The sequence below is a fragment of the Leptinotarsa decemlineata genome, unplaced genomic scaffold, assembly GCF_025532065.1.
Source record: "Leptinotarsa decemlineata unplaced genomic scaffold, Ldec_3_MD MMD2_tig00002974_RagTag_RagTag, whole genome shotgun sequence".
Lineage (NCBI taxonomy): Eukaryota > Metazoa > Arthropoda > Insecta > Coleoptera > Chrysomelidae > Leptinotarsa > Leptinotarsa decemlineata.
The window spans coordinates 3,476,805-3,488,821 of record NW_027412578.1 but is presented as its reverse complement, the minus strand read 5'-3'; the positions used below and the strand labels follow the sequence as shown (position 1 = coordinate 3,488,821).

General features: G+C 35.1%; 1 protein-coding gene across 2 annotated transcripts in view; it reads right to left on the bottom strand.

The window, feature by feature from the left end:
* Positions 1–12,017, bottom strand: part of shtd (anaphase promoting complex subunit 1) — a 45,602-nt gene that overhangs the window by 17,336 nt on the left and 16,249 nt on the right. For both annotated transcript variants that reach the window (XM_074177286.1, XM_074177287.1), the window contains exons 11-17: positions 9,410–10,014; positions 9,157–9,341; positions 5,838–6,064; positions 3,236–3,473; positions 2,942–3,180; positions 2,492–2,629; positions 2,066–2,342 (exon numbers count right to left, since the gene is read on the bottom strand). In XM_074177286.1, coding sequence (XP_074033387.1) covers positions 2,066–2,342; positions 2,492–2,629; positions 2,942–3,180; positions 3,236–3,473; positions 5,838–6,064; positions 9,157–9,341; positions 9,410–10,014 — 1,909 coding nt within the window. The remainder of the gene's footprint in view (positions 1–2,065; positions 2,343–2,491; positions 2,630–2,941; positions 3,181–3,235; positions 3,474–5,837; positions 6,065–9,156; positions 9,342–9,409; positions 10,015–12,017) is intronic.

Here is a 12,017-nt window from a genome sequence, read left to right as displayed (position 1 = left end):
AAAGTAATCAGCTTCATCGAGAAACTGGACCTATTTGGTCGCGTTTGAACAGGTGGAGCTATAATTAACTTTTGCAGGAATAGACCCTGGAATAGACTCTGGAATAGACCCACTAACTTTCGACCTACTTACTAAATTATGAAACGTCAAGTTGCTATCATATGAAAAGTAATATCTATGAATGAACACATATAATTCATTGCATCAATCTTTTTTCTGAACATATTCCAGGCGATTGATGAATGTTAAGAACGAAGGGTTCCATAGCATCTCTAAAATTATAGAAAAACTGGTAAAAAAACGAGTAATATCCTTCCTCGAGAAAAACAAGGTGATAAATTTATTCCAATTTGGCTTTCAGTCATCAAAAGGTACACAAGTCGCCATATTTTCACTCATGGAAAACCTGTACACCAATCTGAATGACAGAGAATCTGCGGCGGCCATGTTTTGTGACCTAACTAAAGCCTTCGATTGTGTAGACCACATGCTGCTTCTTCGCAAGCTGGAAGTTTACGGATTTAGAGGATCGGCATTACGTTGGTTTGAGACGTACCTTTCTCATCGGCGGCAGAATGTTTTATTAGATGGAATTTCATCAGAGGAACGCTTCATTGACAGTGGGGTTCCACAAGGTTCCGTTTTGGGACCGGTGTTGTTTCTCATTTATGTCAATGACTTGGTCCATGTTAACATAAGTGGTAAATTCACATGTTTCGCTGACGACACCACCATCCTCTGGCATAGCAATACAACCTCCAATTTACTTGATCAAATCATCGTCGACATAAAAACGGTTAAAGAGTGGTGTGATTCCAATCTCTTATTATTGAACATCGATAAAACAAAGGTGATCACGTTTAGATGTAACATAGGGGAAGTACACTTGGAAAATGTAAAAATTGAAAATTTGGAGAAAAACAAATTTTTAGGGCTCTTCATTGATGAAAATCTAAAATTTGATTTCCATGTCGACTACTTATGTAAAAGACTAGCAGCAGGGTGTCATGCAGTGAGAGTTGTTGCAAGAGAGTTAGACACTACCATCACAAGATCAGTTTATTTTGCACAAATTGAATCCTATTTACGTTATGGAATTTGTTTCTGGGGAAATTGTGCAAAATTTCGATTCAATATGGTATTCTCTCTACAAAAAAGAGCCATCAGATATTTATGCAAGGCTAGCTACAGGGATTCATGCCGCCCATTATTTGTGAAGCAAAAAATTCTGACCTTAGTATGTCTTTTTATTTTGGAAACAGTGTGTCTTATCCACAAAAAATATAAAAATCAATTTAGGAACACCGCAACTTATAGTACACGTCAGTCTTACTCCGTTTCCCTTCCCACACCTTCTCTAGCCCTTACACAAAATTCTATTATTTTCAATAGCAAGAAGTTATTTAACCACCTTCCCATTAATTTAAGGCGAATATATAATGGAAAGAAATTCAAAAAGAAAGTGAAAGAATACCTTGTTGGGAGGCCCTATTATAGTGTGGACGAATTCTACCAAGGCTCTATCGAATAATTGACATGTAGCTTGTGTAAACAAGTTATTGAAACCAACACAAAATGGCTATCAATGTTCATTATGTAGAATTATATATTTACGTTTACTTAATATTCATAAATTCATGTACTTATATTTGTAGCTGTTCAGCTGGACTTAATATTGTTCTGTCCATATAGTCTGCTCCGGTGTTTAAGCATTATTTTATAGTTTATATTTGTTAATTGTTCCTTATACATGTTTTACTTTACTAGACTTTGCCAATAAGATGTTTATATCTTGGGTAATAAAGCATATTTTGATTTGATTTGATTTAGCACACTACTGTATTTAATGATTGGTTTAATAGTGGTATGTATGATACATCACTCATATAGTCTTTTAATATTCTCTAGAGTTTCAGTTCCATTGTTTTTATCCGAATAAGTAGAACTCAGATAAGTAATGCATTTGAAAATATGGAGAAGGGAATGAATGATAATTTGAAAAATACGAGTTGATGAGCTACTGCATTTAAACAATCCTAACCTTAACTATATTACAGTAACAAACCCTAAAGAAAGTCCGGCAGCCAATGAGTAGGACTCTCTATCAATGCTATTCTCCATCTCGGGACCAGGAGGACGTCCTATTTCTGAGAGTAGAATCTCTGTCATATGTCTGTGTGCCGTACCTTGGTAAACTAAGCCTACTCCCAGCAAACCAGCGACCTGAGGAGTTTGAGGGATGTCCAACTCCATAGATGTAGGAGGTAGGAGAGCTTCAACGTGTATGGCTAGAATTTTGGTAAGGCCCGTATGGCAAGTACCTCGAAAAGCTGCCGACAAACCTTTAAAAAATACCAGACGTGACCAAAAAAACATGTTTATGGCATATCAAATCATATGAAAATTGGAGCTTAACCATAGTAATTCAATACTGATTTCATTTAATTATAATGCCAATTTACTACAGTACAGAGTGTTTTAAGCAACTCACCCAATAATATACCGACACTAGTCATTTCATGCACTTTTTCTAAATAGTTGAACAAACTGTTAAACTCAAGATTCTTCAAGTGTCCATTCAAACCCAAGGCCAAGAGAAAACCAGCATGTTCCATTTGAGGTTCATTTCCTACAACAGAGTTGGTCAATAATATCTTATTTTGCAATTTTTGGTCATATTCCAGTGGAGTTCGGATTCCTTAGAAGAAATATTAGTTCATTTGCCAATTTACAATACTTAGCATTTCAATGCCGTATTAATGAAACTAAAACCAAGATAATTGAGAATCACATCCTAAAGTTCAAAATTGATTACAAAGTTAAAAAAAATGAATACAAACGTAGTGCTGGCTACTTCCATCAATTTATTACAAAAAATATCAGTTAGGAAATCAATTTCTAAAGAATTTAATACACCCAAGTTGAAAATTTGATTTCTTACCTTTAGCTTTATTAAAAATAATCCAAGTATTGTCGATATTATGAGCATCTGGGGTGATTCTAAGCCCATTTGCAACGCCATTGTGAAAAAGAGGCCAAAGATTCATGTTAGAAGGCGTGTCAATGTGATTTAAGTCGATAGAAGTTCCTCTGGGCGGAGCCCTTCCCGTTAAACATAAAGGAGGTGGCGATAGAGGTTCTGTAATGACGGGTGTTGCAGTTCGCAGTGTGAACATGCCTCTAAAATGAGAACAAATATATGATCATTACGTTACAATCATTTTTTCGAATGCACCTTCCGACTGGCAGAGCCATTGTACGGATACAAATCCCATACAAATGTTTTTCCTGTTCCTCGATAAAGTCATGATCGGATACATCTGGTCTTTGCGTGAGCACTATAGGAACTGGTTTGGAACTCTGCAACATTTTTCTGGCTTCGTTCACTCGTATATCTTCACTGAATCTCAACTTCATCAAGGAATTGTTGATATCCTCCATGCCATCAACTTGCTCAAAATCTGCTTTTGTGCCTTAAAAATTATCCAAATTTTGAAAATTAACTTCAATGAACCTATACAGTGTGTAACAACAAAAACTTAACAGAGCCATTTTTGAATATAAAAAGTAAGATTTTTAAAAAAAGCTCGGACACGTCGATTTCTAATTAAAGGGGGACACCTTTCAGACTAATCAGATTTTTTGTAGTACGCACCCCCTCGGAGGGGTGCGTCCGACGACCCTTATTTAGGGAAAGTAGGTCGAGTGGCACCTTGTTTTAAAGATCTTTCGAATACCTTTACATCTGTGTTGAAAGAAAATTTTTGTAACGATTAGTTTTCGAGATAATTTGAAGATTTAAAGGTATTTTTATTGAGTTCAACTCTTTTTAAAATAAATCGAATTGTTTTTATGGTACAATTTACGTTCAGAACTTTCATAAAAAAAAATAAATTTTTGTTTTTTATGACGTGTCCATTTGATTTCGTAAAAAAAGTAAGAATTATTTGTTTATTACGAGATTTTTTCGGGGGATGGGGTTGGTTACCACCCTTACATTTTAGGTAAATTGAGTGGCACCTCCTTATGAAGGTTGCCTTTTGACGTGGATATTTTATGCTTCTGATTAGTGAATCATACTAAAAAATCTCATACTAATAAATCTCAATAATTGTTTTTAAAGCACACACAAAAAAAGTAACACCTAATAAGGGTAACTCACACAGGAAATTTAGAGTAAATGTTCAAAATGTGCGCCATTTTGCTCCATGCAACAATAAAGATTTTGTTCGAATTTTGCTCTTACATTATTCAACATCTTAGGAGTTATAGCTCGGCATTCATCAATAATTCTACGACGTAATTCATCCAAATTGGCTGGCTGTGTAGCATGAACTTTAGACTTTAAATATCCCCACAAAAAGTAGTCCAGTGGTGTTAAATCTGGTGATCGTGCTGGCCATTCAATTGGACCTCTTCTGCCAATCCATTGTCCTTCAAAATGATTATTCAAAAAATTTCGAACCTGCTGGGCATAATGGGGTGGTGCACCGTCTTGTTGAAAATGGATAAATTCATCTTGACATCTTGGATCCTGTTCAATTATTTCAACTATACGAGGTTGTATTGCCTCTTCAAGAAGTTGTAAATAAGAATCACCGGTTGAATTTCCATCAATAAAAAATGGACCTATAATATGATTGCCTTATATTCCGGCCCAGACATTCAAATTTTGAAAATGTTGGGTATGTATTTCTGCGTATTGTTTTGGGTTTTCATCCGACCAATAACGGCAATTGTGACGGTTCACGCAACCATTTAAATAAAATGAGCTTTCATCCGAAAAACAGATGTTATAAAGCAGCTCGGGATTTTGCATTAATCTCTCACTCATGCCCTCACAAAATTCCTGTCTTCGGTCAAAATCATCCTCATTGAGTTCATGAACAAGTTTGATTTTGTAAGGATAGAATTTGTGGTTTTTGAGGATTCTTCATGCGCTCATATGGCTTATTCCGGCCATTGCTGATAAACCTCTGGTACTTAACCTGGGATTGGCGATGACTCAACCAATCACTCAAATCGCATTATCATCATTCACTGCCCTTCTCTGAACATTTCTTTTCTTATTTAAAACCGAACCTGTCTCCCTGAATTTTGTGACCAAATCCAGAACGTGATTTCTGCTTAGGTATTTCCCAGGGTTTTGCTCGTTAAATAAAAATTATGTTCTATTAGCATTTTGGTCGTTGCCAAAAAATAAAGCAATAACTGAAAACCTTTCAGCAGTAGTGTAAGGCATTTTTAAACATATAACAATACACGACCCGTTTAAACAAAACAATCGAACAATGTACTAATGAAAACTGTAAGAAGAGGAGTGGGTATTGATTTTAAAAAAGGGATTTTGTTTAACAAAAAACTGATAAGAAGAACTGCTCGAAATTTTTTTAAGGTGCCACTCGACCTACTTTCCCTATCTAAATAAGGGTCGTCGGACGCACCCCTCCAAAGGGGTGCGTACTACAAAAAATCTGATTAGTCTGAAAGGTGTCCCACTTTAATTAGAAATCGACGTGTCCGAGCTTTTTAAAAAATCTTACTTTTTATATTCAAAAACGGCTCCGTTAAGTTTTCGTTGTTACACACTGTATAATTGCATTGTCATTAAACATTCAATAACTTCATAAATATATTGAAACATGTGTTCTCACAGTTTATTCAAAATTAACATATATTTTGGTACCCTTTATTTATTTTCAAATAGTACAAAAGTAAAGAGTTAGATGGTGCTGCTGTTTTTGATAAGCTATATTCGGCATTAAAAATTAGGTTCTTCCTTTTCTCTGTTGATATCAAAAATTCTGAATTTAAATGTAAGTTTTCAAAAAACTCACCTGGAATTATATCTTCATCATCGAGCTGTGTGCTACTATACATGCCAAGTAGCTCTTGAGAAGATTCTTGTTTCTCTTTCTCAAGTTTTAGAGCCTCTGCTGCAAGGTCTTCCCTCCAAAGAAGGTAGTAGGCCTCAGGTGGCCAACCAGAAGGAGGATTTTCTCTACACTTCCATAGGGCATCGTAAAACAAGTAGTAGATGGAGTAAGGTAGAGTATCTAGATAGCTGAAAACAAAATTACTGATATGACAGTTGGGTAGGGCTGGAAGGAGGAAGCGTTCAACTTATTGAAATAATCAGGAGTGACTCTAAAATTAATTTGAAGACAAGTATCAATGAAATATTTAGAATAATTACAGGGCTCTTCAAAGGACGTTATCCATTTGGAGGATACTTAAACAAAATAGGGCTGTATATCAGAGATTTTGAGTGCAGGTAATGCAATGATCAAATAGAGATAGCTCATCAAGTTTCATAAAAATGTGAGAAATTAGATCACCGAAAGCAAGTAATTCATATATAATCCAAATGATTTCCTATAAATATAACGACCTGTACAAACCAGTACATGGAACCACATTGGGTGTGATGAGAAGATGGGAGGAAAAATGTGGTAAGTTCATGAGCCATCATAGTTTTCCGAAGACTTGGAAGAAATGGATAAGCCAGACGGTTCCAAAGTAGAAAAATAGGTAGACTATAAATAAATGTTTGGTGAAACAGGAAAAAGAAAACTACCCTCCAACTGGCTGAAATAATGAGAAAATAATCCAAAAAAAAATATTGAATACAAACATTAATGAAATAATTATGTTCTATAGAAAATTCAACTAATAATTGAAAAAATTATGATAGAGCATGTCTGTTGACTTCCAAACATATGATCTTGAACTGAAATTGCATTATTATTACACTGCTTAACCCCTCGATAAACTACCTCTGACCATGGCGATCAGACTTCAGTATCGTGCAGTTAATCATCGTTATAGCAACACCACGACACCTCCAAATAATGTGAGTAATTCTAATAATATACAAGAATATAATAGAACTGAGATTATTCCAAAATGCAGATCAGTTCGAAATAAGGAAAGTGATAAGTAAATAAGTGAAATATAGTGAAATATTGAAAGAGAAATCCTGAGACTAAATAGCTACAATAATTCAAATTCAAAATATATTTTGCTGTTTGAAGATCTGAAAGTTTTACTGACAAACTCAATAATATTATAAAATACAACACAATACAGCATACTGATGTGTGAATCAACACTGTCTCAAAAAATTCCAGAATATATTTTCTTCTGGACTTGGTTTTATCCAGAAGAAAAATTTTCAGATTTTTTCTGTAAAGGTTTTAGAATTTTCATTTTTTTATATAATTTGCATACGAATGCATGACTTTTCGACTAGAGCCTGAGTTTGTGGAAATTGTTTCCAGAAGAAAGAAAATGCAGCTGAGAAGGCCAACCTTGTCCAAAGCAACGTTGAAGGAGAAAGTCTACAAGCAATTAGCGATTCTCAATAAATTGAGCGATTCATACGGAGAAACGAGATTTTCACCAAGGGGTGTTGCTGCAATTTACGAAAGCTAGCGCACCTCGCGAATGCAGTGTTGGAAAAGAGCAGGGTCTTTTGATATAAATCACCGATCTGAGAAAGAAGTGAGTCTCATATGACAAATGGATATATGGTCAGATGCTACAAATGCAATACGGATTTATACAGACGGCTCAAAAATCAAAGAAGGATCAGGATGAGGAGTGTACTCCAGATCACTAAGCCTAAGGATTAAGTGGGGAATGTGAAGAAATACCAGTGTGGTCCAAACAGAACTGGCTGGTATCTCAATCACCACAAAAGAAATAACCAAGAAAGGAATTTCTGGCAAAAACATAACAATCTGCACTGATAGCAGACAAGCACTATTAGCCTTGAACAGACAGCGTGTTACCTCAGGGCTAGTACTAGAGTGCCACCAAGATTTAGCCAAAGCCTCGGTAGATAATAACATTATTCTGAGGTGGGTTAAAGGGCACGACGGGAGTGAAGGTAATCGCATTGTCGACTCTTTAGCCAAGGAAGCGGCTGGACTAAGAATTTTAGGACCCGGTGGCACCCACGGCCTGATGACTTCGACAATTGCGGAACTAGTCAAATGTTACACCCATGCTCAATCCTTAAAGAGATGGGATAGAATCAAAGGATGTAATCTTGCCAGGATCACCTTGGGCGACCCTGGGAAGCTGACGCCGAAGAAATATCTGGCGATGACCAAGAAAATTCTACGCATTACAGTAGGATCTCAGCTAAGGAAACACCTACATAATATGGGGCTAGTGGACACACCTCTATGCAGGATGTGTGAACAGGAAGATGAGACTGTCAGGCATATCTTGTGCGAGTGCCCGGAGTTATCGTCAATAAGAGAGTGTATGTTCGGCGAGTCTTGGCCTACACCTGCCGATATAAAGGAGATGTGTCCCAGCGACCTGTCCACCTTCCTGGAAAGGACAGGATGGACGATGACCTAGGAGGACAACTCCTCGGGAGGATGTACAATGGGTCACATGTGGCCTAAGTGCGTGGGCTTACACTCACCCTCCCTACTCTACAGATACAGAGATGACAAATGGATAGCAAAAATGATATATACATAGATTCAATTCATCTCTTCGATCATGTTTTACAATGGTACAAGATAAGTCACAATACTCGCTACATAGGCGGTTAATCAACATAGAAGTATAGCACATAAAAGTATAATTTATTTATTCAGTCTCATCTGTTGTGTACTTCATGAATTGTGTCAACTTATCAAGAGTCAAGAAGAGTCCAGAAGTAACAACAGAAGTAAATCAGCTGGTGGCATAAAGACATCTACAACATCAGAGATGTGGTAGACCAAATCTATAGAAGTCAAGCTCAGCATCAAATAGAACATGGCACAAATTTAACAGAGCCACTACTGGGTTAACTATCGCCTTGGCACTTCTCCACGAAGCCATCGACTGCTCACTTAGACACGGTGAATCCTAAGAATATACGAGAATGCTTGAATGAAGTACTTACACGAGGGCTTTAGAATTATTGTCATGTTAGTTCAGAACACGGATTTCTTCGAGACCAAGGACAGCGACGAGTAAAAATTGTAAAAAGTGCGGAAAAAATAAAGCATTGTTCAATTGATTTTTTAATTATAAAATGAAGTTGTTCCATGTGCTTGAGCGTATCACATATTTATTGAATAGGAACCCATGCATTGATATAAAATTGCTGACAGCAATAATAAGAAACAATATTTAAAATAATCTTACCTTGTAGTTATTTTCATGTCAACCATGAACAGTACTACTTGCTCTAAAGCAGAATTGTCAATAAGAGTAGCTTTATGTGGAGTGTGATGTTCTTGTGGAAAAACGCCAGAAATCTCTTTTGCAAAAGTTTCTAAACATATTTCCGAAGGTACTGACTTATTGATTTCAGACAAGATCCCACATAACTGAAAATGAGTAAAAAATACCAATAAATATATTGACAGAAAATGTATAAAGATTTTCAACTACTTACTTGAACAATATTTCTCGATCTAGTATTCACATTGGTTAGGTAAGGGTATGGCTGAGGACATATACCATCTAGTAAGTCATAGACGTACCTCCAAATAGAAACGGGTTTGTCCCAAACCCCAGGCCATTGATGAACGTTTTTCAGTTCTGACTGTGGAATAACTGAACTTTTGTTCAAGATAGCATAATCAGGAAAATCATGCCAATAATGTATATTGTACTCTTCCAGATTGAGATCTACTGAGAGTCTATTCAGGAGCTTCATCAAAGGCGGTAGTTGGTCAGATTTCAAAGTATTTAACTTAATATCTTCATAGAGCAAGTGCAGACCTAAATGAATTTGTCGAATATAAGGAAACAATACTCCTCTAACATCAATATGACCATTGGGTTTGTCTTCGTTGCAGGTAGTATTCGATTCCAAACCTAACCTTAATGTTTTGTCCAAGTTGGCTTTGATCAGCCCGTGCCTGGAATTTGAAAGGTAATTCCAATCTTCATTCGTTCCGGTGGAATATCTTTGTCTCTTAATGGAACAAGATGGGGTAATGGGAATTTCCTTGGACATATCAGTGGAGTGTTGGTCGTCGTCGTACCCAAAAAGTTCTGAGTATAAAATGTTTTTTTGTATTAATTGAGTGAATTGGCTGAATAAATAATGATAATTGATATATGACCCTTATTATTTTGAGATAGTGTTATACAAAGCAGTAGATAGATAGATAAATAGATACATTTATTTCAACAGAGTATTTGATAATCATTCACAGGAGTGCCAGAAAATTTTTGTCTGATAAATACGTCAAAAGGAAAATTGTAAAGATATCAAATATGTGTACATATAAATCTAAAAATGAAGCATTCAAAATGAATTGCTTCAAGTTTCAAACACGATTACAAACATATTAAAATGTGCGTCATATTGCGCATGATTACTGAAAGTAGAGATAATTTCTATAAATACATAGCGCAATTTTGAATAAAATTTTGTTTCATAAATTTCCAGAGGCTAGAAAATATTCATCAGTATTGTAGGGCTCCAGATTACATAAGAATTTTCTTACAGATTTCAGAAATCTGTTAGCAACGACAATATCTTTTATGTTTTTCGGAAGATTATTATAAAATTTCATTCCAGCGTAGATAGTGCTACGTTCATATAGGGATTTTGCATGGATGGGATATGAGAAGTCTTTTTTTGTCTTGTCTCGTAAATATGCGTTTTGCGATGTATGTCAAAATGGCCTGGATGATTGATAATAAATTTTATTGATTCATATATATAGATTGCTGACACAGTAAGTAGTTTGTTGATTTTAAAGGCTCCTCTGCAGGAATCTCTTGTATTTATATTAAAGATTATTCTGATAATTTTTTTTTGACATAGGAAAACTCTATTAAACCCATGACATGAGCCCCAGATGATTATCCCTTGTGTCATAGCGGAGTAAAAATTCGCATAATATACTGCAACTAGTGCTTCAAGATCAACATTTTTTTTTAGAACTCTCATGGCGTATGTTACCGAGGATAGTTTATTGCAAAGGTTATCTATATGACTACTCCAACTTAAAGTGTCATCAATGTATATGCCTAGAAACTTCACTGAAGTATTACAAATGATTTTTTGATTGTGCATAATTATGTTTTGTGGTGTTTCTATACTGTTATTGACTTTGAACATGATACAATTTGTTTTTCCATCGTTCAGAACTAACTTATTCTCTAAAAAATAATCTTTGAATTGTTCTATTATTTTGCTACCTTTTTTTATAATATCAGGTAAGTTCGCACCTGTTAATAGAAGATTGGTATCATCAGCATAATTGATCATGTGAGCAGTGTTTATATCTGCTATAACCTCATTAATATCGTTGATAAATATAATAAATAATATTGGACCGATAATACTACCCTGTGGGACACCCATGGACACATCTAAAGCATCAGATCTTGCCGTTTTGTCTTTTTGATTGAGTTCTACTATTTGCTTTCTATTTTTCAAGTATGAATTGAACCAGTCGTACGATTTTCCACGAATTCCATATTTATAGAGTTTCCATAATAAAATGTCATGATCTATGCAATCGAAGGCTTTAGATAAATCCATGAAAACTCCACATGATAGATCTCCTTTGTCCATTGCTTCTAGGACTTCATGCTGAGATACATCAAAGCAGTTTCAATTGACTTATTTTTCAGATAACCATGCTGATTATTAGAAAACATTTTGAAGTTTGTAAAAAATTTGAATAATCGATTTACCATTGCTATTTCAAAAATTTTTGATATACATGTAGGTTTTGGTATACAGTAGGTAATAATATCATTAAATGAGTCACTTATTCATTAACAAATAATTACAATTGTCCACACAAAGAATACTTACAATAATATTCATCTTTCCAAGATCAAAGTTGGTCATTTCAGAATTGTTCTTAAAACAAAAACTACTAAATATGATTAATCAATATAGCAAATAATTCATTTATGCCAATTTAAATTTTGCTTTTTGGAAAAAAAACTTTTTTGACCTGCTACTTCTCCAACAATGATTTTTGAAATAATCAATGTTTAATTATTATGTTAATTCCCATTGAACTCATTAT